The sequence below is a fragment of the Camelus ferus genome, chromosome 2, assembly GCF_009834535.1.
Source record: "Camelus ferus isolate YT-003-E chromosome 2, BCGSAC_Cfer_1.0, whole genome shotgun sequence".
NCBI classification, from domain to species: Eukaryota; Metazoa; Chordata; class Mammalia; order Artiodactyla; family Camelidae; genus Camelus; species Camelus ferus.
This window is the reverse complement of record NC_045697.1, coordinates 53,292,524-53,318,105: the sequence shown is the minus strand read 5'-3', so window position 1 is coordinate 53,318,105 and position 25,582 is coordinate 53,292,524. Positions and strand designations below refer to the sequence as shown.

Genomic DNA, 25,582 nt, shown 5'->3' with positions numbered 1-25,582 from the left:
TTAATGGGCTGCAGTTCTCATAGTCTCTAGCGTCTATAATAGTACTTAATAATCATTATTATAATAACTAAGTGAAGGAGGGAAGGAAACACATCTTCAAGTTCTCTGATTCTTTCCTGGGCTGAGTCTACCAATGAGCCAATCAAATACATTGTTTCTCTGTTCTTAGTAAAATTTTGATTTCTAGCATTTTCATTTCTTCCTTACAGTTTCCATCTCTGTGCTGAAAACTACCCCTATGATCTTGCATCAGTTTATCTTACCATTAGAATCTTCTATCTATTAATTTAAATTATTTTAATTCTCTGTTTGAGAACCCCAATATCTGTGTAACAACTGGCTCTGGTTCTGATGATTGCTTTTTTTATCTTCAGATTTTTTTCTTGATTTTCTGTATATCTTATAATTTTTTTACTAAAGGCCAGACACATGTTATTGTTCAGTGTATGATGAAGTAAATATATTTATACTTGTATATGAGCACTCTTTTTCTTCTATGAGGCCTTTAGTGTGGGGTTTGTATTAACTGATTCCACAGAGAGAACACTGCACACTCGGGAGAGGGGGTTCTCTCACCCGGAACAAACACCACAGCCACTATCATAATTTAAGAGGGCATCAGACAAAATCCCTTCACATCACTCTGACTTGGGCACTGCCAAACAGTGATAGTCATTATCATCATTTCTTACTTGATCTTACATATAACTGGAGATATTGGATTGTCAGCAATAAATTGACACGATGGAAGGGCTCTTCCTGTTTTTCATCTTTAACCATAGTAGGTAATTGATATTTATAACACTAGTATAGGAAGAGACACCACAGTGTTATTTTTAAAAATATTTATGGTTTCCAATCTTTTCCACGCTTAACATAAAATGAAATAAAGCATAAGATTCCTTTATTGCACGTACTAACTGATGCCAAAATTCAGTCAAGTAATGAACATTCACAAAGTGTATTTGGGAATTAAGTTAAATGTAGTTTCCAGGTTTGACTTTTACTGTCATATTGTAAGGGAACTTCCCTGTTTTTATGGTTCTCTGAAATGAGGAAAGTAATTTACAGCCAAGTCAGCCAAATTGATAGGTTTCTATTTTTCCAGATTTAATGCTGATTTATTTCAAAACAAAGAAGAAACATTAATTTAAGTACTTGTTATAAATACCCCTGGAGGAAAGGGAGTGAGGCACATTGTCCAGAGTAAGACCAGGATCTACAGCCATTAGTTTGCATACTGGAAACAAGGTATCTTTTGTTTTCTCCCACCACATTAAATTGCTCTTATTTTTAAAAGATTCTCTAATGGGTCTCAGCTAGATGAACTTGAACAGAGTGGTTGGCATATAAATGGTTGGCATATTTACATTCTCTCCTGGCTTGGAGAGGTTGGTAAAGTGGGGTGTTGTGTAAATATAATTCCCACACACCTGAATTCTCACTTAAGACTTCATGAGAGGAGATTTATCAAAGGGATTTTTTTCTGTAGGTTCACTCTGGACTCAAAAGTTCACATAAACCCTAGAAGGATGGGTTTGTTCTACTCAAGAATTCTCATGTTCTTCTAAAGAACTAAACAGTGGGGTCAAGTAAGCTCCTCTCAATTAAAAGCTATTTGAGGGGGGAAAAATCTGAGGAAAAGGAAAAAGAAAAAGCATTATAAATGTTTTGTTCCTTATGGAGCATTCTAAAGTACTATATTCCAAGTGATATATGGGTAGATAAACTGAGACACTGATACACTGGAGAAAAGATTTTTAAATGCTGATAAATCTGGGGTTTTTCCATTTCTGAAATGATTGTTTTAAAGACTAAAATTATAATTTTATTATCCTTCATTAGCTGTTTATCATTCTGACAGGCATAAAAAATTTATTTTTACATTCTTTATGAAGAAGAAATACCTATTTCTCTTTAATAGAATTGCTAAAGCATTAGAGCTTCCTTAAATTAAGTTGTCATATTAAAACAGAAGTCAAATTTAAATTAAAATATGTATATTGGATTATCTATCATATAATAATAATTTAAGCTGATGTTATTTAAACTATTTATGTAGAATTTCTTTTAAAGCATGTCAAAAAAAGGTGAATGTGCATTTTCTCACAGTTTCTTTTATCTATATTTATATTTTGGCCATAATATATGACCAAGTTGATAGGTTCCCACAATAATAGTGGGGTAAGGGAGAGATTCTTCTAAATTATTCAACTACCATACAATACGTCAATTATTAGATAATTATTAGGCAATGTGACAATTATTAATATGGTAAATTAGACTACTGCCATATAATTTGTCTTTAAAAACTGGCTTCAGCCAAACAAGTCCTCCTGTTTCAAAAACCCAGAAAGGGATAAATGGGAAGACTTAGAGGGAAGACCGGCACATCAATTAACTTTGCATTGTTAATCTCTACAGCTCTACAATAAGGTATAGGTTACTTTAAAAATAACTGAACTATACTGAGGAATAAAACATTATCTTCTTTAGGTATAAATTCATGATATTTTTGTTTCACTAATTAAATACTTTAATTTTTTACAAAAATGTTAAAATATAACAGAAATTTTGGTACTGAAAACAATTTTAGAAAGATTCATTAGATTGGTTACTTTTTTCCTTTTTCTATTTGTATATAATATGATCCATTCTAAAGGGACTTAAAACAGCTTGCAAAATAGGTAAAACAGGATTCTTTAAAAAGTTTTAAATGTTCTGATGAAGGGAAAATAAGACTAGAGGAAATAAGATAAAGCCAGAGATGATGTAAGCACCCCAAAATGAGATGCCACAATGTCCTATGGAGCTCTGAAAATACACAAGATATTTGACTCTGAAGTTCCTGGTAGGCACAGAACAAAAATAAACACAAAACCAAGAATATCAGTGTATCTAAGACATGAAAATATACCAATAGTTCAAGAGAAGCCTAAGTACTGGGACCTGTCAAGGAACTTCTCCAGGGCTGCTCATAGAGAGCAGAACGAGGCACAGATTTGTGTCCTGTATGTCTTTATAACTTACAGACAATAATAATAATCCTGTTGGTCTTTATCTTAACTTATGTCTCCAAAAAAGGTGTACAATGCCAAGAAACATTATAGCAAAGACTATTAAATATGTGGCCAAAGTCATGTTGAACAGGTAAGCAGATGGTCCAATATAAAAAATGTATTTTGAAAACTTCCAGGGCTTTCTCCATGGATATAATTTTTCCAGCCTAGATTTTGCTAAGAATTAGGCAGGTAAACATTAGAGTCTCATCAAAAAACTTGAAAATTCTTCAAGGTTATTAGAATATAGTTAGCATACAAGGAATATAATCTCACTTCATACAAAAAAAATTTACAGACTACAGAAGATAAAATGAAATTACAGAAATAATTATTCTAAAAATAAGTCATCAACTAATTATAAATAAACCATTAAATACTTTAGGTATATTTAATATTTGAGTACTCATTTAGCAATAGATCTTGAAACTGATATTCTTATTGGCCATGTATATTTTTTTCATATTTTGAGATACTAAATAATGCTGTAATAAATGCACTATATATACATTTTTTGTTAAGAGTGTAAATAATTTATGTTTTTAAGAAGAAAGAAGCCATGGAGTTTAATAATCAACCAACTAGAAATTGGTTTTACATTATCTGAAGAAAACTGAGCCTAATCAAGATACACACTTGAATATACAGCCGCCCCACTATTTTTCAGAGATAGAGGGAAAAACTGATGATCAAGAGCCCAAAGGTTTATGCCAGAGCACATGGTGGCAACAACTGTAGGACTGGACATTTTTCCAAGGAGGTGATACTAATCACCCAGTGAATCTATAAAAAGAAAAATCTCAATAAAGTGCCCATATTATGGCTACTTTTAAGCAATTTTATTTCCTGTAAGCCTTCCAAGACAAATTAATAGCAAAATGTATCCCAAGGTAAGTAAATTGAGGTGGCTTCCACTTAAAGAAGTTTAGCCAGAAGCCAATTCATTGTGGAAGGACATCTGCCAAGAAAAGATCATTCTGGCGGTAGTGTCATCCTGTGAGGTAATGCTGAAAGTAGTTAAATAGCGGGACCAAATTTTCTGTGAAGGGTCTTCCTTGTCAGACAAATAAAGCCATATATTCTTTCGTCCCTCTCAAGAAGAGATATACTAAATATATTGCATATTTTCTGAAGCAACCCATTTACATATTCATGTTCATAGGGTCGATCAAAATGAAGCTTCTACTTTGGGCCTGCATCGTGTCCGTTGCTTTTGCAAGGGTGAGTAGATGGACTTTTCAAATGGCAGCAAGAGTAGAATCATCAAATAATTGTAGCCAGGGATCCATGTTCATGATAGAAGTTGTCATAGTGTTGATAATGATGCAGCAGAGAGATGTGTTAATGGGCACGGGGTTTGTGGTGCCAAACTTTTCAAAAGAAATTTTAAAAATCAAAATGATAAAGTTGTGTGATCCAAAAGTGGATTGACAACGAAGAAAAGAGGTGATTTCAGAAATGCAGTGGGCAGAGAAGGATATAATTATAGGGAACCAGAATTTCATGTAGATGACCATAACGGTCTTTGTCTTCAAATTATAGAAGACTGGATTAGACTTTTTCTGACAGCAAAGTCCCAGCTGGAGGTATTTCTGTAGAGTCACAAAGAGTACTTGATGGAATTAAAGTAAATGGACATAATGACCATCAATGTAGTGTAAATAGAAGAGCCTCTAATGTAAGAAACAGCTGATGGAAAATTCTTAATCCTAGCCAGTGAGTGTGCTAAATATCCTCTTTTGTAAAAAGGAGAAAATTCTGATATCTACCCCATAGAATGACTTTGAGGATTAAATAATTATGTAAAGTGCTTAGCAGACTAACTAGGCTATAGTAGGAATTCAAATGCTACTTGATATTATTAACTTTATTATCTGATATTACTAATTATTATCATACTGTGAAAATTTCAAGATACTTCTAAATCTCTTAAAATCACCTGGATTAAACTCTAATTCTTAAAACAGTAAATGATGAATTTCCTACACTATTTTGTCATCCTTATCTCATGCTGTGTTCTTTAATCTGAGAGGAATGTATAAAAGATATTGAAGCTTAACTGGAGAACAAGTGGATATATAGTCCTGCAACTGGGTAAGGAGGTGGCTACAAACCACAAATACCCCCCACCCACATACACAGACTGCAAACAAAATCTAAGAGGTAACAGAACAAACACATCTGCAAGACCAGATGTGTGAATAGGACTGAATGATCTTTCAGATGGTAAGATTTATGTACATCTAGGAAATTACAATCCAAAGTCTATCAGCCAATGTAGAACTTCCTGGGACAACTGTCTATGTCAAAAGTATATAATGATGAAAATGATAATAAATAATTTATACTAGTGATTTATATTTCAAAAGTAAATTAACTATACTAATAATAAGATTATACAAATTCTTCAGTAATATAAAATCTAGGTACAGATGTTTTCAAATAACTAACCATAGTGAATTTTTGTTTGTTTGTTTTAGAAGCGTTTCTACTTCTTTGATGAGGTAAAACTTTTTTTCATTTATGTATAAATGTATTTGTTTTTAAAGTATATTTTATATTTTAAAACTGATTTTTTTACAAAGCAATTTGGTGACTACTTTTACTGTTGAAATATTAGTGCTATTAATCTCTTATTTTATAGAAAAATGTTTATGTAGTATAAATCTATTTGCATTTAACATATTTACCATAAGTTCATTATTTCTTTTCAGTGACTAGAAGCATTAAGTGTACTCCCTTTGTAGTGTGACAAAATTTTTGCTACGCCCAGGATTCCTCCTCACGCTTCTGTAAAATTTTATGACAATGTTATCCTAAGCTTACTTCAACAAACTAAGTGATGAATCCAGGAAGGCTTTGCCTGTATGAAAGAGTAGAGCAGAAGAAAACATGTCTAGGCACTACTAGCAGGAGGAATGTGTCCCAAGCTGTTAGATGATTTCTGTGCTGTGAATATTCACAAATCATCCCTATGTAGGAGACCAGAACATTCATCAGCTGACTGATATTAGTTTTTTGTTTTGTTTTGTTTTGTTTAGTTTTTCGTCACTTCTGCCTCAAATTTTGATGACAGGAGTGTGCTAAAAAATTGATACTGGTATCTATACACAAGCATGTGGTAGATAAACATAACAATCTAGCAAAGAAAGGCAGAATCTGAACGTGCACGTTTTTAAACAAATACTATTAGATATATGGTGGAGTATAAAGGCTGTGAAAATAATTTAAAAAATGAAAATAGTATGAGATACTACTTTGAATTTCTCATAAGAGTTAAGATTTGGGGAGAGGGTATAGCTCAGTGGTAGAGCATGTGCCTGAGGTCCTGGGTTCAATTCTCAGTACCTCCATCAACAAAAATAAAATTAAAAAAATAAATTGAATAAATTTTTTAAAAAGAGTTGAGATTTTAATCATAAGAATCTAGGGCTCTATACTCACAATATGCATCACTGGTATTTGTCTCTGTGAACATTATGGAGCATCTATCACTTATGTAGCACGCATCATACCTTCAGGTATGATTTTAACTTGTTAATTCAGGAAACCAAACTAAAGTTGGAAAGAAACATTATACACAATTTTAAATTTTAATAAAGAAGCTTGACCAACTGGGAGATGTAGCAACTCAGACATGAGTAAAGAAACCTTATCTGTTCTCTCCAGTACCTAAGATCTAGCTGGTACATGACAGTACATAGTAGGCATTCATTTTATACCCTTTTAAAAAATTCCTTGAATATCCATCAAGAAAAACTTAAAATATCCCAAAGCCACTGAGGAACAATCTACATTCGTTGAGAAGTTATGTTACAAAGACTTATTTAGTTCCTGGGGTTTTGTGATAAATACAGATGATGACCTAATGTAAGAATTTAGTGTAAATAAGTTGCTAGCCACACAATTAAATCAGAACATTTGGTTCCGTGTACATGAGCGTTTATAAATAGATATGAATAAGGCAATTTAAAGACAGTGTAGAAACACTAGAACCAGTAGGACATTAGGATTGGCCATTGCTCATCTACTTTGTAAGAAGGTATTGGTAATACCAAGACTGAGTCTACATAGTCCCAGGAAAACAAGGCAAACAGCTCTGTTGCTTAAGAAAGAAAATTCCAAGTTACTCAGAGAGTTTTGTCAGTTAGAGTCACTCTGAAAGCAAGCAGAAATCTAAACAAAGATTTTTTTTCAAGAGCCTGAAGTTTAAACTTACTTTGTTTTCTTTGTTGTTTTAGAATTTTGCCTCATCGAGTGAAGAGGTAAAATATATCTAGATTTGTTTATATGTTAAGATATAGAAGTATATTTTATATTAATTTTTAAATAGCATTTTCTATCTAATAATGTTAAATCATTCAGTATTATGTTTGTTTTTCTTTATTGAGTTATAGTCAGTTTACAATGTTGTGTCAATTTCCAGTGTAGAGCACAATTTTTCAGTCAGTATCATTATGTTTTTCCTAGAAAAGTTAAGAAAGTAATTTCAGAACATGTTCTCTTTTCTTGCTATGATGGTCTCATTTAAAAATGGATCTATAAGTATTAACATATTTATATTTATACATTCTGCAATTTTTTATTCATACTGATATCCTACCCAATTTCATTGCCTACTCACTAGGTAAACACTTTTAAATAAAAATTATATAAATAAAGTTTTATATCATAGAAATGTATTGTTGATAAAGAAGACAGTATTTTCCAACAAATATGAAAACTGGGTCTATGTTTATAAATAGTGCCTTTTATTGACAAGTTAACTTCGAATACATGGAAAGAAAATTACTCCATCAACTAGTTACATAAAATAAACATATGATAAGAAATGTTAAATATTTATTAGATTTTAAAACTAGGTTTATGTTATATGAATATTTAATTTCTTGAATTATAATTGGGCTATGCAATGAATCAAAGAATCTAGAGTCATGATATATAAAGAAATACACAACAAATGTGCTTATAAAACTGACAAATTTATGGTAGGAAATAAAACTTTATGTATGTGAGACCAAGAAATGTCTTAATTTTCTATAAATTCTTACATAAGGTTGTGACCTTGGAGCACCCTGACAGTTTTACATACATGTAGGAGACAGACCTAAAGCAATTAAAGGAAAATGAGGAGGTCTTTCTACCAAAAAAACAATGCCAGATGTAACAGTAAATGCATTAGTAACATTAATAATTTCCTCATTTAAACACAAATACTACAGGGAGAATTAAATGTGAAAAGCCAGTAGTGTATGTTGTGAAATGATCATCACAATTAGTTAACATCCATCACCACATACAGTTACAATTTTTATCTTGTGATGAAAACATTTAAGATCCCTCTTCGCAACTTTCAAGCACACAATAGAGTGTTACTAACTATTGCCAATTGTAACTCAATTGGAAAGAAAAAAAAAAAACATCTAGTAGCCATCATTAACATCCAGCCTGCTTTCCTTCTTAATAACAATTGAAGCTGCCTGGCCTAGAAGGAGTAGAAGCTTTGAGGAAGGGTGGGAGGAGCTGGGAAGGACAGCTGGAGGAGGCAGAGCTAAGTGAGTGCTTCCACTGGCACTTGAGAAGCCCTGAGGGTCCTGAGGGCCTCAGGCTAGGCCGGCAGTGCAGAGGAGGAGGCATGGAAGTGCTCACCCTGTACTGTCCATATTCTTCTCTTCTATTTTTGTCCTGTCTGTGGCTGGCATATTGTGCAGTTGATAACACTCCGACTTGACTACACACAAAATATTTCCCTCTAAATTGAGGTTTATTCAGTTTTCTTAATATATTATTAGCTCCTAGTTTAAAAATTATGCAAGCACACTAGCTATGAGAATGAGCCTAAATTGGAATTCTTAAAAAAAAAAAATCCTCTCTCATTGTACATCATCACAGTCATACCATAAGTAATGTATGGCTAGGATAGAGGTCGTCACCTTTGACTTGTTTGTTCTTCTCTAGGATTACAGTGGCAATTTTGGCAGTCGTTACCCAATTAACCCATCTCTGAATATTCCTTATCCCCTGCCAGAGACTGACTTCGCCCCGCCCAGCAATCCTCCGGGGAATAATTTCCCCAGTTACCCTAGGAATCGTGACCCTGATACACGGATACTCCCAAATCCCTGGATTTTCACTGCTTTTGGAGCCCCCTTCTACCGCATTCCCAACTTTCCCACACCTTCTTGGTTGCCCCGCCCTCTTCCTCCTCCTCCTCGTGGGGATCTCCCCTTCCTCCCACCCCCAAGTAGACGTTGGGGCCCTTTTTCCCCAACTGAGACAGCTCTACCTGTTGCAGCCGAACCATACGTAGCTAAGCCTTTTGTCCCACCTACACCCCCACGCACTGTCCCCGAGATTGAGCCGCCTGCCGTCACTGCGCCGGATGAAGGCGAGCCCGCCGCCGCCGCCGCCGCCGCAGGGCCTCAGCCCTCGGCTTTGGACCAGGTGGGTTGCCTCAGTCTTACTCCCATGACGCACGGAGTTGTAGCAGCGGGAAAGAAACATAATCTCCCAACAGGCAAACGTGCATCGGTTTAAACATTTTAAACACTTCTATTGAGACACAATGACATACAGCAAACTACCAAAACTGAAAGTGTATATTCTGAGAAGTTTTGACTTGTATTTGACATGCGCATGAAAAAACTAACCAGGAAAATGAATATATCCACCACAGCCAGAAGTTTCCTCCTGTTTTGTTTTGCTTTGTTTTGTTTTAATAATCCAACCCTCCCCTTTTTCCTGTTCTTGATCTATTTTCTGCCAGTACAGATTGGCTTGCATTTTCTAGAATTTTATGTAAGCAGAAACACACTATATACTCTTTTGTGTCTGGCTTCTGTCACTCAGCACAATTATTTTATTTGTCCATGTAGTTATTCATAGCAATAGTTCAGTCTCTCTCTCTCTTTTCTTTTTTTTTGCAGAGTAGTATTAGATTATATGGATATATCATAATTTTTTTAACCTACCCATTCATTTATTGATGGACATTTTAATTTCCAAACTGGATATCATTTATTTATATCCATTTGTTTTATTGTACACTGTACTGGCTTAAAGTGCACAGTTCAATATTAAATAAAAGTGATTCAGTGAGTATCTCTGCCTTGTTTTTGACATTAGGGGAAAACTTTCATTTTAGGATACCGTGAGGTTACTAGGCTTTTAACCTTTAGTACACAGGAACAGAGAAACATTTTGATCTAAGGTGAATTTTTCCCATTGCAGAGATCAAACCATCCTGAGTGCTCAATCATATGCCCTGTGAATTTCAAGTTTTTTGTTCTCTGGCTTGTGGAATCAAAAGCTTTCTCCTATGCTATGTTAGCACCAGATACTGTTCCGTTTTGTCCTTTTAAGTGGTTCTTTTACCTAATCTGAGGTAGTATCTTCATATGAATAATGTATCCTTGGTTGAAAGTATCAGAATAACCTTCATTTATTTATTTATTTTTATTGAGATAGAGTTGATTTATGATATGATATATGTTTCAGGTACACATGATAATGATTCAATATTTTTATAGATTTTATACTCTATTTAAAGTTATTGCAAAACAATGGCTACATTTCCCTGTGCTGTACAGTACATCCTTGTTGCTTATCTATTTTATACATAGTTTGTATCTCTTAATCCCACACCCCTATCTTGCCCCTCCCCTCTGCCTTCTCCCCACTGGTAACCACTAGTTTTGTTCTCTATAATAATGAGTCTTTTTCTGTTTTGTTATATACATTTGTTTGTTTTAATTTTTAGATTCCATATATAAGTGATAACATAGAGTATTTGTCTTTCTCTGACTTTTCAGTAAGCATAATACTTTCTAGGTCCATCCACATACTTGTAAATGGCAGAATTTCATTCTCTTTGTGGCTGAATAATATAAATATGTATGTATATAAATATAATATATTTTTATATATGTATATAAATATAATATATATTATATATTATATATAATATATAATTCCATTACATATATATGTGTGTGTGTGTGTGTGTATGTGTGTGTATATATATATATCTCACATCTTTCTTATCCACTTATCTATTGATGGACACATACTTTGCCTCCATTTCTTGACTATTGTAAATAATGCTGCATGAATATAGAATAACCATTCTAGATCTTTGTATCTATGTCTTTGTCCCTTTGTTTCTGTCAGGTTCTCTGCCCTGTGAATTTCAGCTATCTTGGTCTTCCTGGATTCCCAGCTCCATCTCCCTTCCCTGAGGCCTGGAAACTGTGTAGGCAGTAAGCTAGGACAATCATCATGTTCATTTCATTTGCTTCCTATCTCTTAGAGATCACTGTTCTTCATAGCTTGATGTTCAGATCTTGAGAAACTGTTGCTTCTCATATTTTTGGTAATTTAAAAATTTGTTCCAGGCAAGAAGGTGATCCAGCTTCTGTGACTCATCTTGACCTAAATGATAGTTCTCTAAACTTTTTAAAAACAATATTTTTTGATAAATACTTTTAAAATACTTCATCCTTAAATTTTAGTAGATGTGGCTATTTTATAAAAGGGACAGTGGGATTCCAAAGCACGTCAAAGATACCCTGGGCACAGGCTGTAAAACAAATGGGAGCTTAAATCCAACAGTGAATAATTTCTAAAGTATATTGCTATTAATTGAATACTCCTACTAGTTGTTTCCTAGAAGAGGTACAAACTTCTGTTCCTATTCCCTTGTACCTGATAGGGATCAGGATCAACTTAAATGGTTGCTTGAAACTGCTCTAGGGAAGTCTGAAGAGCCATCCTTTTCCTCCAATTCTCCACACATGAACGTGCTACTTCAGTAGGTTTCTTCAACACAGAACACTCTCCTTCTGCCCGTATTTACAGGTATTTACATACCTGTAGTTCACGGCTCTCATGAAGGTAGAGAGGAATGTTAGAAAGTATGGATAGAAGGAAATGACTTGATAAGAAGGGGCCTTGAAAACATTGCTAAATATCTTAGACTGTTTCCTGTAGCTGACAGAATTTATTAAAGACCTTCTTTGAGAGGAGTGACTTGACCAGTTCTCTGTTTCCAAAAGTTGAGCCTAATGGCAATACAAGGTATTCTAAATATGAGTTACGAAGAAATCATCAGGGCACAGCTTCTTAGAGAATAAAGATTATTCAGAAAAGATAGGTCCAATACTATACATTTTTATTATGTATGAAAGATCTTTTTTTTTTCTTTTTAGGTAAAGAAGTGAACTTTTCAAGAGAAGAGAGTACCATACATTTGTTTCGGTAAGTCACATATAATAATGAGATTTAAAAATCATGCACTAAATAGATGAAATCTCATCATTTGAACTTGCTTTACAATACATTTTCTGATATGAAAATGAGAAAGTGGGGTATGGAGAGATATTGCTGGTCTGGCTTCAGACGTCTTAAGTGATGAGCTCATGCCGTATGTGAGAGACTCAGGCAGCTTTTGGACAACTAGACAGTTCTTTCTTACATAGATCCAAAGTGATTATGACTTGAATATTCCAGAATTAGAGGTCAAAAGAGAGAAGAAACTTCCATATGGGGGAAGGGGACTGAATTACAGATGAGAGAAACCACTGTTAAAGCTCTCACAGATCATGCTGTAGGTTGTTCATTCAACCCCCAAACTTACCCCACACTGAGATCCGCTGTTTTAGAAAACAAACAATGGGCTATTTAGATCTCAGATCTCCTGTTCCCACCCCATTCCCCACCCTAACCTTGCCCCCAGTCTGCCATTACACATCGTCCTGGGAAGAAAGGCATCGGTCAGCAAGCTCAATTAGACTCATTCCACCTTAGTCATCTAAGCAACAAATGTGATTTCCCTCATTCCAAGTTCTCATTCATTCATTGCTCCCCAAAGCTGTTCCAATTTTACTGCTATGAATAGTAACTGGACAGAAAAATGGTAAGGCTTGTGTGACCGTCAGCCAAATCAGAATTTCTACTGAGGTGACATCAGTATTTAAAATAGAACTGGAAACCAGATGTGATGGCAGTTAGTATTGTCAGTGATGCCTCTTAACAGCAGCTATTGCCAAGGAAATTAAAAGGCTTCAATTTTGCCTTCTTCTTTATTTAACTTGGGGTTTTATTTAGTTTACTATGATATAAGGTCAAAGGATATTGATCAGTGAATTAATTCAAGATATTACATAAATCTAATAATTTCATATTTTCAGTAAGCATTTGTATTTAGTTTCATACTATATTAATTACTTAATTCATAACAGGTGAAGGAAAGAGTGCCACTTTTCTGGCAAAGTCCCTAAGGCAGAGAAGGAATTCTACTTCAAATCATTCAGTATCAGGAGACTGTTGATCTGAATCCAACACCTCCACGAAAAAAATCCTGTATAATAAATATATCCATGCATGCAAATAAAACGTTGAACTTACACTGCATTTTTAAGTGAATTCATTGTTACACGAATGAATATCTATAAGAAGATAGAGGAAAATGAGCTTGATTCTCTTAAATGTCTTTTAATTGTAGCATGGATTTGTAGATGACCGTTCAATATAGTCCTTTAAGATTAAAATCATAAAGCAAAAAAAAAAGCAATTTTCTGTAAGCAATTTGGTATTTATTATACAAAACTAATATGTTATTTTCCTTTTCCAGGAGCAATTGGTGCATAAATCAGTGAAATCTATGAAAGTTTATTCTCTTTTCCAAAGAATTTCATTCTGTTATATTAAAAATATCAGTCTCACCATATTGGTTGGTTTGTTGTATTTTTCCATTGGACTGAATTTATACAGAAATTAGGTTTATTGTATAATTTTTCCAATTCACAATTTTTAAAGGCTACTTCCTAAATATGTAAATAATAATTGACAGAGATTTAAACATATGACAGCAGTATGTGCCTTTCTTTTGAATGAAAACTGTCTAAAAAAATACAGCCCAAATGGAATGTTTTTAATCTTTTATTTCCAAAGTGGACAGAAGGTAGTCGAAGAAAAGATAAGCCTCATTCCATGGCTTTCTCTCCATTTCCTTTCCCCCAAAATGTTTCACCTACTTTTTAAAACATTTATCTAATGTCAACTTACATAGTAATTTCCAGTGCTAGGCACTGTTCTAGGCTTCTAACCAATATAAACTTATTAAGCTCTTATAATAACCGTATAAATAGATACTATTATTAGTCCCATTTTAAATATTAGGAAACCAAGTAACAGAGAAGATGAATGATTGGTCAAAGATTTCACAGCTAAAAATGTGTCAGGCAGAATGAGAAAGCACACCAAGAAAATGTGGTATTAGAACTTTAGAAGACTAGAAATTAGATTAAATTAATTAGAAATTAGAAGAGAACACAAACTAACTTAAAGTTAAGCATGATGGGTGTACTGGTTTCTTCTGGCTATTGCAAAAAATTGCCAAGTTGGTGGCTTATACAAATAAAAATTACAGGAGGTCCAAAATCAAGTTTCCAGGGCTAAGATTAATGTGTCACCAGGCTTATGGAAAGCTGCTTCTTCCAGCTGTTTCTTTCTCATCTCAGGAAATTACCACATAAAACTTGGAGTCACCCTTGACCCATTCTTTTCACTCATAAATCACACCCAAGCTGTCAGTATATAGTGTCAGCTCTACCTTTGGAAGACAAGCAGAATCTAACAAATTCTGACCATTTCCACTGCTACCATCTGGCTAAAGCCATCATCATTTTTGACTTGGAGTACCATAACAGCTCCCTACTGGATGCCTCTGCAAATATCCTTGTCCATCCATTAACTCCTTCTACCCTATGTCAGATCATGTCACTTCCCCACCTCTAAAGAGCTATGTGACTTCCGTATCAGAATTAATGCCTCATCTCTAACCCTGATAGTGGGACCTTCCATTACCTCTGTGATTTAATATATTTGTTTATCTCAGGTCTTCTCTCAAATGTTAATTAAAATAAGCTAATTGTTGCAACATAGAACTCCCAAATCTCAGCAGCTTAATGCAATAAATAGTTATTTTTTAATTACACCACAGCCCAATGGAAGTTGGCTGGTTCTGCTAGGAGCCTTCACTTCAAACAGTGAAACAAAAATCTAAGTTCCTTTCACTGTATGGCTTTACCATCTCAAACACTTTCTTTTTTTTTTTTCAATTGAAGTACCATCAGTAATAATGTGTCAATTTCTGGTGTACAGCACAATATCCTAGTCAGGCATATACATACATATGTTTGTTTTCATTAAAGGTTATTACAAGATATTGAACATAGTCCCCTGTGCTATACAGTAGAAACTTGTTTTTTAAATCTTTTTTTATATATAGTGGCTAACATTTGTAAATCTCAAACTACCAACTTTATCCCTTCCCACCTCCTTTCCCTGGTAACCATAAGATTGTTTACTATTTCTGCAAATCGGTTTCTATTTTGTAGATGAGTTCATTGTGTCCTCTTTTTTCTTTTTCTTTTTTTTAGATTCCACATATGAATGATATCATATGGTATTTTTCTTTCTCTTTCTGGCTTACTTCACTTAGAATGATGATCTCTAGGTTCATCCATGTTGCTGAAAATGGCATTTTATTCTTTTTAATGGCTGAGTAGTATCCCATTGTATAAATATACCACAACTTCTATATCCAGTCATCTATCAATGGGCATTTAGATTGCTTCCATGTCTTGGCTATTGTAAATGGTGCTGCTATAAACATTGGGGTACATGTATCTTTTCACATTAGAGTTTCCTCTGGATATATGCCCAGGAGTGGGATTGCTGGATCATATGGTAAGGTCTATTTTCAGATTTTTGAGGAATCTCCCTACTATTTTCCATAATGGCTGCACCAAACTACATTCCCATCACAAATGTAGGAGGGTTCCCTTTTCTCCACAGCCTCTCCAGCATTTATCATTTGTGGACTTCTGAATGATGGCTATTCTGACTGGTATGAGGTGATACCTCATTGTAGTTTTGATCTGCATTTCTCTCATAATTAGTGATATTGAGCATTTTTTCATGTGCCTATTGGCCATGTGTATGTCTTCACTGGAGAATTGCTTGTTTAAATCTGCCCACTTGTGGGCTGGGTTGTTTGCTCTTTATTGGTGAATTTAAAACATAAGAGCAAAAGTTTAAAACTCACTGAAAGAGAAAAAACAAGTGGTCCAAATGGTCGGTTATCGAAATCTACTAATATATCTAAAACAAATGAGTGTGGGGGTATAGGGTGGGGAGGCTAGCTCCTCAGCTGTCCTGTGACTGGCAATGCATTCATTCAAGACAGTCACCTTTAAAGTGAATGGGTCTCTGAAGTGGATGCCTCAATCAAATCTTGTCAGATGCCTGCATTACAAAAAGAAAATCCAGCTCTCATGGCTGACACTGCAATGTTTCTCTACAGATTTCCTGTTAAGAGACAGCTAACCCTTTAGAGAGGACACTGCTAGCCATCAGTACCCACAGGTTCACTTGAACTCAACAAACATTCACAGGACATCTGCTTGGGTCCAGGCATGCTGCTAGACCTTAGGGCAACAAAGATAAATCCACTGCAGTAACTGCCCCCAAGGAATACCTGTGTGATTTGGTAAGATATTTGTTTATTTTTATTCCTTCAGAATCAGAAGTAGCTCCTCTCAGAGAGTACAAGTTAATAGACTGGGTACTAGAGACAAAAAAACGTGTCCTAGATCTGTGTTCTGGCTTCATGACATTAGGCACTTAACCTCTCTAAAACAAACTTTCAGACTCTGAAAAATAGGCATAATAATCTCAACCTATTAAAAATGTGTTGAGTCTAAGGAAAGACACAATATCTAAAAGCACTTGATACACTTAAGCCTCTGTGATTGTAGCCCAGTTGCCCTACCTCCAAATCATCCAGTAACAGAGCCTGCTACACAGTGGTTACCTTATAAAGGTTTGGCAAATGAACAGATATTTAATATAAATAGGTTACTTGCATTCAACAGTATACAGTTGCCAGGTATGGCAAAGTATTCTTTCTAGTATCAAAAATTGATATTTTGATAGCATATAATATTTGCCGATCTCACCATCAACCCTGACTGTGTATTTGAATAACTCTCTTAAATATCTTCTTTATCAAGGCTCACACAAAAATTCTAATTGGTGGGATGGATCTAAATAATGGTAATTTTTTTAATGTTCCCAAGATAATTCCAAAGCGCAGTCAAGATTGAGAAGAACTGACCTTTATATCATAGAAAAAGAAGACATTAAAACTTAATCTAACTAATTTCTAGAAAATTTTATCCATTTTTACACACAAAACAAAATCCTCCAAATTCTAAGGAAGACCTTTTACTCAAAAATAAACCTGGAAGTTTTTTGAAACTTAAAAAAAAATAGCCTATCTCTGGCCAAATGCTGATAAAGCTGAAAAGAATTACAGGCATTTTAAAGGACACTCCAAAAAGATTATTTAAATTTCAATGGCCTGAGAGTATGGTTACACATCACACATAATGAGAAGTTAAACAGGGCCCTTAAGCATTGGGCAACCTGTAAGAATTTTCTGATCAAGGAAGAATGGAATTAAAGTATTATTTTTGCAATAATAATATAGAGAGAGTATGTGTTCTGTTATTGAAAGAGAATGTGAATGAAAAATATTGCCTGCCATATCAGTAGACAAAGTGCTAAATTCATTAACTTCAGTCATCTGGTTTTCTTTAAATCACAGTAATATTCTGATGTTCTGAGTACCTGGTCCTTGTTGCAAAAACCCCTGTATATCCTGGCCCCTCCCTTACCTCTTTGGAGCAGTCCCTCAGAGTTATCTGAGAAGCTGCCTCCTGGGCTCGAAGTCCTCAGAAAGTCCACGAAATAAAACATAATTCTCAACTTTTAGACTGTGTGTTTTCCAGTTGACAAGAAGAACCTAAAACTGAGAATACCACTTTAAAAACCTTGGATAGTGACAACGCAAATAAAAAGAAACAGTGAGAAGAAAAGTGATTTAGAAGAAAACTAAATAATTGTCGATGACTGGTCTGATAAGACAGACCTTTCCAAGGGTAGAAAGGAAGAAGGAATACAGGGTTTCTGGACTGTTTTACCAAACAAAAGTGGAAAGACAGTAAGCAAACCATAAGAGAGAAGATGACCCATTACTGTTTGCTTATTACGTGGATTTCTGCTTTGTTTTTTCAGGATAGGAAAAATAAGTGAGGAAGATAATTTAGTTATGTCAATTTTGAAATTCAAGAAGTGACAGAAAATCATCTAATTAGAAATGCCAGGTAGACAAAGACAGAGAATCAAACTTCATGTGAGAATTAAAAACTGGGGATAACGGTATGACACATTCTCACTCAGTGTATATTGAGCAGACCCCCAAGAGGGGTCACTTTACAGTCAACACTTGAATTCCTGAAAGTAAAGTCTAGAAGAATTGAATAACAACAGCATGAATTTCTGCTCTAAGTGTCATTTTAGGTAATAATGAGTCCAAGCATAGACAATCAAAAGTTTAACCTTATAAATTATTTATCTGATGGTGATTGACCACACACTACCCATCAAGTACATGACACACAGAGACTAAGAGGGTATCATTCTTAAGAGTTCATTGCCTCATTTTACGAAAATATAAATAGGCAATCATAACATAATTTGTTAAGCAGAAAAATGGCATGATCATATGTGTTATTTGCAGCATAGGCTACGGAAGTGTTGAGGAGGGAATGGAGAGAGAAAATAAAGTCCTAATAAGAGGGACAGGTAGGAGACTGTCAAAAGAATTTAGACATATGATGAGATGGCTGAATAAAACCACCACAGGAGGGACAGAAACAGCCATCGATCACCCTGGCCGGGAGTTTGGTTGTGTAACTACTTTAGGGTAATCTTAGTATTGCTTTTGAATGTAATAGATTTTTACTACACAAGTATAATTTTGGTCATAATTAGTATAACCTCTGAATGTGCTTAATTTATAAAGAACAACACATTAATTACGCCACCCATGACTTAAAGGGTGATTCAAATGTGCCATCCATACATCTGTCTTTTACTTTCCCATACACCCAGTCAGCAAATCCATTTTGACTTACTTCCAAAATATACCTCTATATCCAATTAATTCTAAACTTCTCCGTGGCTTTGAGCCTAGTTCAAGCTGTTGTCATCTCTTAGGAATAATGGGAAAGCCTCCTAACTGATCGACTTGTTTCTGCTTTTACTCCAAGATAATTCCACCAATCACTCTCCCCCACCACCCACCTCGCCCATGTTATCCACTCAGCAGTCACAGTCATATATTAAACCAAACATTATTCAAATCATATCACTTCTCTCCTTAAAAGCCTCCAATGTTTTCTCCATTAACATAGAATACATTCTAAACCCTTCACCATCCATACAAGACTTACCTGCTCTGAATAACAACTTTTCCTACCACATTCCCCACCTCACTCTATGCTTACTGCACAAGGGCTTCCTTTCTTTTTTCAACCATGTTCTGTTTGATCTTATGCAAGAACCTCTGCACTGCTCTAGGAATGACAGGGCACCTTGCTACCTTTGGATCTCAGATAAATACCCTGTTTTAGAATAATAGTTCCTAAATACCCTGTCTAATTAAGTTCCCTCCACCAACCCGGTTGTTTCATGTTCTGTCACGGTTTTCTTTTTTCATAGTAGCTATCTCTTTTTAGCTTTTTATCAATTTGTGCATTTGTCTTTATTGTCACCCTCACCCAACCTCCACAAAAATATAAGCCCAATAAAGACAGGAATTTCTGTGTCTTATTCACCACATTGTTACCACAGTCTACAACAATGTCTGAGACACATTGGGTGATCAGTAAATATTTGGGGGAGAAAAGGAGAAAGAACAGAATAAATAAAGAAATCAAGGAATGAAGGAAGAGAGTTTACAAATCTTCTGTATATCTACAGTACGAAATAATTTCTTGTGAACATTTCTTCTGTGTGTAATTTTGCCCCCTATCTTACATTGAACCAGAATATTAATGTGTGGAACCATGAGGACACAGATTTCCAAAAAATGAGAAACTATCTTGGTAGAATTGTTTATTTGAGATAAATTTGCTTCCATCTCCAAGAGTCAAATAGGGGCTAATTTTAATTTGACTTGGCAAATAATCTAAAAGTAAGACCAATAATGGTGTCATTTATTTCATATATCTTTGATATTCACTTCTGAATATTTTATGGTAAATTTGTGATCACACATTGTAGTCAGTTTTAATAATTATATTGTCAAGACTCAGGCTTTTTTCTTTGGTATATATTGAAGCCTTATGAAAAATTTATAAATGTGAGCAGATAAAACACAACAGGAAGATAAAGAAAATAAACTAAAATGTAAATATAAGAGGCTATAAAACCTCATAAAATCATAATGAATAATGAAATATTATATGGTGTAATGATATCATTTCTCCCCATTTGGGATATAGTCTTTTACTGAGCTTTTCAGGGAATGAAAGAAAGTATTTAACCTAAGAAAAATTTGGCATTTTTAAATAAACATGACATTTTATCACAGAGGAAGGTTTACCTTCTCTGCTTTTATTACAAAGTACCATAGAATATTCTGGTCCATCAGTTGTGGTGAAATTTGAGTTGTACCTATCATTACAGTAATATTCGGGTTTTTTCCTCAGTTCTTTTCTATTGACTGCATTGAAAGAGGTTAGATTGAGTGAAAGCTAAGTGTGAATGTTTTGAATTGATATCATGTCCTTTGTGACGAACAAACCACTGAGAGTGAGAAGACAGGCATCAGGTTTGAGATGTAGGAAATTCATCCAAACCAGAAGATTGGGAACCTCTTCACTTTCTTTGTCTCCCCCATTTATTATATTCAATTTATCAAAAATCTTGTTAATTGTACATTTAAGGCTCTTTTTTTTTTTTTTTGGTGACTTCAATGATGGATTCAAAAAGCCCCTTAAGTGTACATTATAGTAAATAATCCTAAAGCAAACAAAGATGTAACCACCAAAACCTAGAAATTTCATATCAAGTTATAAAACATGTTTAAGACCTCAGATATTTTTTATGTGTCCTTTTATCAAGCCATTCCTTTCTTTATCTCTAAAGTTTAAAACTATCTAGTGGGTTAAGATAATTAATTCTGTTTTTCTTTTTAATTTTACTGCCTCTGATGAATTCCTTAAAATAATATTGCTCAGGTTTGTCTATTTTTGAGCTTTTTACAACAAAAAATACTACCATATACACCATTTGGGGGTCTGCCTTCTTTTGATCAATGTTAAAATACATTTGCAGGGTTCTCTGTGTGTGTTTATTTCCGTTTTACAAGTTTCTTTGCTTTATCGTGTTCTATTTAGCCACTGGAAAATTATATAACGCCATTGCTTGGGGGAGTTGGCTTCTACAAACATGTAATTATTCCCATCTGTTCTTCAGGATGTTGACACCTTTGCTGTTTTTCTCTAGTATCAACTCCAAGGACCACATCCTTCTTCAATGATTGCCAGATGGTTCGACTATATATCCTTTCCTGACATGTATTGATTTTTGTGAACAGGTCAGGGCTTCAAGAAATATATTCATTGACTTCTTGAAATGAGTACCAAATGTTAAGATAATCTGTATTTATGTCCTCATTGGTCTCATCTCATCTTGTATTTTAAATACCATACAAATACTGTCATGCCAATGGTTTCCAAATCTTCTAAAGCCTGGATACATCCTCTGAATTCTAGACTCATGTATTCAACCACCTACCTGACTTTCCCATGTAGGTGTTCAATGAGCATCTTAAATATTACATCTGTTAAGTACTGAGCTCATGATCTTCCTCCTACTCAACCTATTATTTCCATCATTTTTCAGTAAATGCCAACATTATTTCTTTAATTTGCTGAAGACTGAACACTTGTTATCGTCCTTGATTTCTCTCTTTCTCCAAAGTTTTACATCTGATCTTTCAAAAAATCTAGGAAGCAGAAACTTTAAATTATCCAGAATCCAGTCATTAATCAGCACCCCTATACTGATATCACCGTGTCCGACATATCTCTCCTAGATTTTTGCAGCAACCTTCTAATCAGCCTCTCTGCTTCTATCATTGTATACCTCCTACCCCCGTCTAGTACTTTTTTAGTGTAAAACTCAAAATAGTCATATGAAAATGTTCATCAGATCTCATTATTTTAAGATACTGCTGGTTGTCATATAAATTTTGTCCAAATTATGACCAAGGAAGAGTAAAATACATGAACCTGATATTAACAAAAGCTTCTTTCCAGCAAGAAAAAATAACTCTTCTACTGAGGTCATATTTCACTTTATTTGTGTAGAGAAAACACTGAGATATCTTTTAGACTCTGAGATATCTATTTAAAATAGCATTAACAGACATTTCAACCTAGGTTTGTTGTGATTCCTCATTATAATAGAGAAGATTAAATTTTTCTGGAGATGGAAGTGATTAATTATTTGACTGATGATCTAAAGTTCTAGTGATGCTTGAATGAAAAGGTTGACATGAATAAAGATAACAGCTGCACCTTAAGTACAAAAAGAGTTTAAATAGCCATGGGACTGAGTCTCAGATCATATTAGAAAGACTCACCTATCACTAAACTTGGAAATCAGGTAATACTGTTAAAATGATTTAACTACATCTATTCCTTTTAAGGTATTTTCTGCAGGATGAAAAATGTATCAATTATACCAGAAATAGAAATTAAGTTCCTTATAGAAATGATATTTATTGTACCCTAAATAGATAACAAATTTTTTAAATTTGCAATTACTTAATAAATTGGGAAGTAGATGAAAAAAATGTTGAAGTCAAAAGCTAAGCTCTCTGTGGTATCTTGGAAAGTATTCTTACATGTTAATATTATATGGTTATTTAATTTCAACGTATAATTTGTAATTCTATAGCATTTTATTTTGTATTAAATAGTAGCCTGTAACTATTAAATGATTGGTCCAACAAATTTAATGCATTTTTCTATACACCCTTGCTTCAAAATTTTCTAATAACTACTTCATGTACTCATATAATCTCTTGACTTGAACTTATGTGTTTATTGCTAAAATTAAAAGTGTTGTTTTTTTATGTGAAGATAAACTCTGATAGTTGTGCAACCCAGGGCTTAATTTGTCCCTAGTAAGTTGATTTGACCATTGTTGCTAGAATTTATTTCATTTACATACAAACATTTATTTTCAGCAGGTTCCTAGTGGGGTCAGAGTAGTTGTTGCTGACAACTGTAGGTCATTTGTTCAAGGGAAAAACAACTTCATTTATCTTATCAAATTTTATAGTTCAGGGTTTAGATACAAGTAAAGAAGGGAAATTATCTTATAATTTGCCCATATTTCACCTAAGCACACTGTTACTTTAAGTTCCACTAAATAGATAGATGGTAGATATGTAGATAGATAGATAGATAGATAGATAGATAGATAGATAGATAAGACACACAGACACACAGACACACAGACAAATATAGATGGATAATATGCAGGCAATTAATCTAAGTCTTTATGATAGTCCTGCACCATGAAATGCTTTCATCTGTTTCTGTGACTTTCTGTGTGAAAAAATGTATTACTTTTTAAAAATTTTTTTACCAAAATTATACTGTAAAGACATTTGAAGTGGAATTTCAGAGATGTAGGGAAAATGTGAATCAGAGAATTGATGAATTTGAATAGCATTGAATTAATTAATTCTTTAAGGAAAAAATTTAAGGAAGATGAAGCAAGGAGAACAAAGGAAAAATAGGAATTTTAACCTTATGTATAGCATAAATTATAATAGTTTTCATTAGAAATGTGAAGAATAATCTCACAGAGCCTAATTTCTAGCTACATGGGGCAGATTCAGGGGGGTAGATTTCAAGCTGTCTTATTCAAAAAGGAGGGGTATTATATAAATAGAAATTTTTAGATAAAGTATTATCCCTGGAGATTGTAAAACTTTTCCCTTAAGAATTTTCCAAAGTTGTTAGACTAATATATATTTTCACTAAGACCAGGGCTGGATAATTTATATGTTTCTGAAATGATGGTACTATATGTTTAAAGCACTGTGCTTAATTTGTAGAGCTAAAAAGTGTAAGAAAAACACAGTCCCTCAGTGATGAAAGCATGTATGGCTTATGGAACTAAATATATATATATACTTCATATCTCACTAAGCATATTCAGAACTGGATTATAAATATACAAGTAATCCTAAACATGCTTAGTAATATCTTATAAGATTCCATAAAATATCCAGAGTTTAACAATTTCTTAAACAGTCAATTAGGTCACGAGACTTCAGAAACCGAGTATTTCTGAGTGGCAGACAGAAAAATGTTTACAAAGCAGCTTTATACTAAGTAGCTTCTCTTCACTGAGCAAGTTGTAGAAATAACTTCTTCACAAAATCTAGGGAAAGAAATCATCAATGATTTGAAGGAATATTTTTAGCCTGCATGGGAGGATAATGATACGGAAAATAAGCCCCCCCCCCCCTTTTTCTCTTGGGTGTAGGACTGATGCCCAATAATCATCCTCTACATGGAAGGATTTACCCTTTAAATAGAGAAGCCAGTGTGTGACGTGCCTGTGAATGTGGGGGGAGGGGAGCGTGTGCCAGCATTTGTGTATACAATCATCAGCTAACCTGGCCGCACGTGGAAGACGTAGCTAGAATCCATTTTCTATAGGGATTTGAAGTTACACTTTAAAGTGCTGGGAGGTAAGGCCGAGATTAAACAGCAGAAGCTCCAGAGACGCAGACTTCAGGTCGGGAAAGTCACTTTATAGTGATGTGACCTTACCCAAGTTATTTCATTTTCTCTCATTTAAGAGGTTCCTAAATGAGGTGCTTTGGGAAATAATGACGGTATCCGTGTGAAATATTATTTACAAATGAGACTATTTTATTTTCCTTTCTTATTTTATCCTTCCTTCATGCTCCTTAATAATCAGATGATTTCCTACAAGTAAAAATTTCTACTTTACTGAATTATGTTCATGTTTTTCCTCACAGAAATCTGCTATAATGAAATGCCTGGTTTTGATTTGTATTTTGAGCGTGCTTCTGCAAAGAACAATAAGTATAAGAAGAATCTGAGGGAGCCCTTTACCATAGCTTTTTAAAATAAATTCTAAGTATAAATTATGTATATGGTTAGATTCTGTATTAAGTTATGAATTCAGTAATTAAAAATAGGAACAAATTGCTTTGACTTAAATATTTAAAGAATTTTTAATCCGTTGACCCACTACCTATGTTTTACAAATGTAAATAACTTGCCATATTGACCTGAGTTTTTTGAGTAAAAGAAATAAAATGTTTTTTGCCCCATGGAAGTTTCCCCTAGGGATTTGATTCTCTTTTTCCCCATCCCAGATGTAAGCCATTCTGAAGCTTGTGTATACGTTTCATTGGCCTGTTTACATAATTTTAGTATGCATATCTATGGCTCTTAAAATAAGTAAAAGGATTTTGTGAGGTTTTTAAAATTTACACAAACATGGCCTACAATATATTGTATATCATTCTGCAGCTTGCTTTATTCATTCAA

At 34.1% G+C, this 25,582-nt stretch overlaps 1 protein-coding gene and 1 long non-coding RNA gene across 5 annotated transcripts in view; one reads left to right on the top strand and one right to left on the bottom strand.

Moving 5' to 3' along the window:
- LOC116657199 overlaps window positions 1–25,582 on the bottom strand; it is a 100,760-nt gene that overhangs the window by 9,932 nt on the left and 65,246 nt on the right. The gene's annotated exons all lie outside the window — the stretch shown is intronic.
- On the top strand, window positions 1,200–25,534 carry PRR27 (proline rich 27). 4 transcript variants are annotated; one of them, XM_032458708.1, is made up of 7 exons: window positions 1,200–1,251; window positions 4,222–4,280; window positions 5,540–5,563; window positions 7,301–7,324; window positions 9,018–9,503; window positions 12,266–12,314; window positions 25,045–25,534. In XM_032458708.1, exons 2-6 carry the CDS (start codon window positions 4,233–4,235, stop codon window positions 12,275–12,277), a joined length of 594 nt encoding a protein of 197 aa, XP_032314599.1. In that variant the 5' UTR covers window positions 1,200–1,251; window positions 4,222–4,232; the 3' UTR covers window positions 12,278–12,314; window positions 25,045–25,534. The 4 variants fall into 4 exon arrangements, with proteins under 4 accessions (XP_032314599.1, XP_032314614.1, XP_032314606.1 ...); XM_032458723.1 differs by lacking the exon at window positions 25,045–25,534 and adding an exon at window positions 21,480–21,603; XM_032458715.1 differs by lacking the exon at window positions 25,045–25,534 and adding an exon at window positions 16,426–17,070.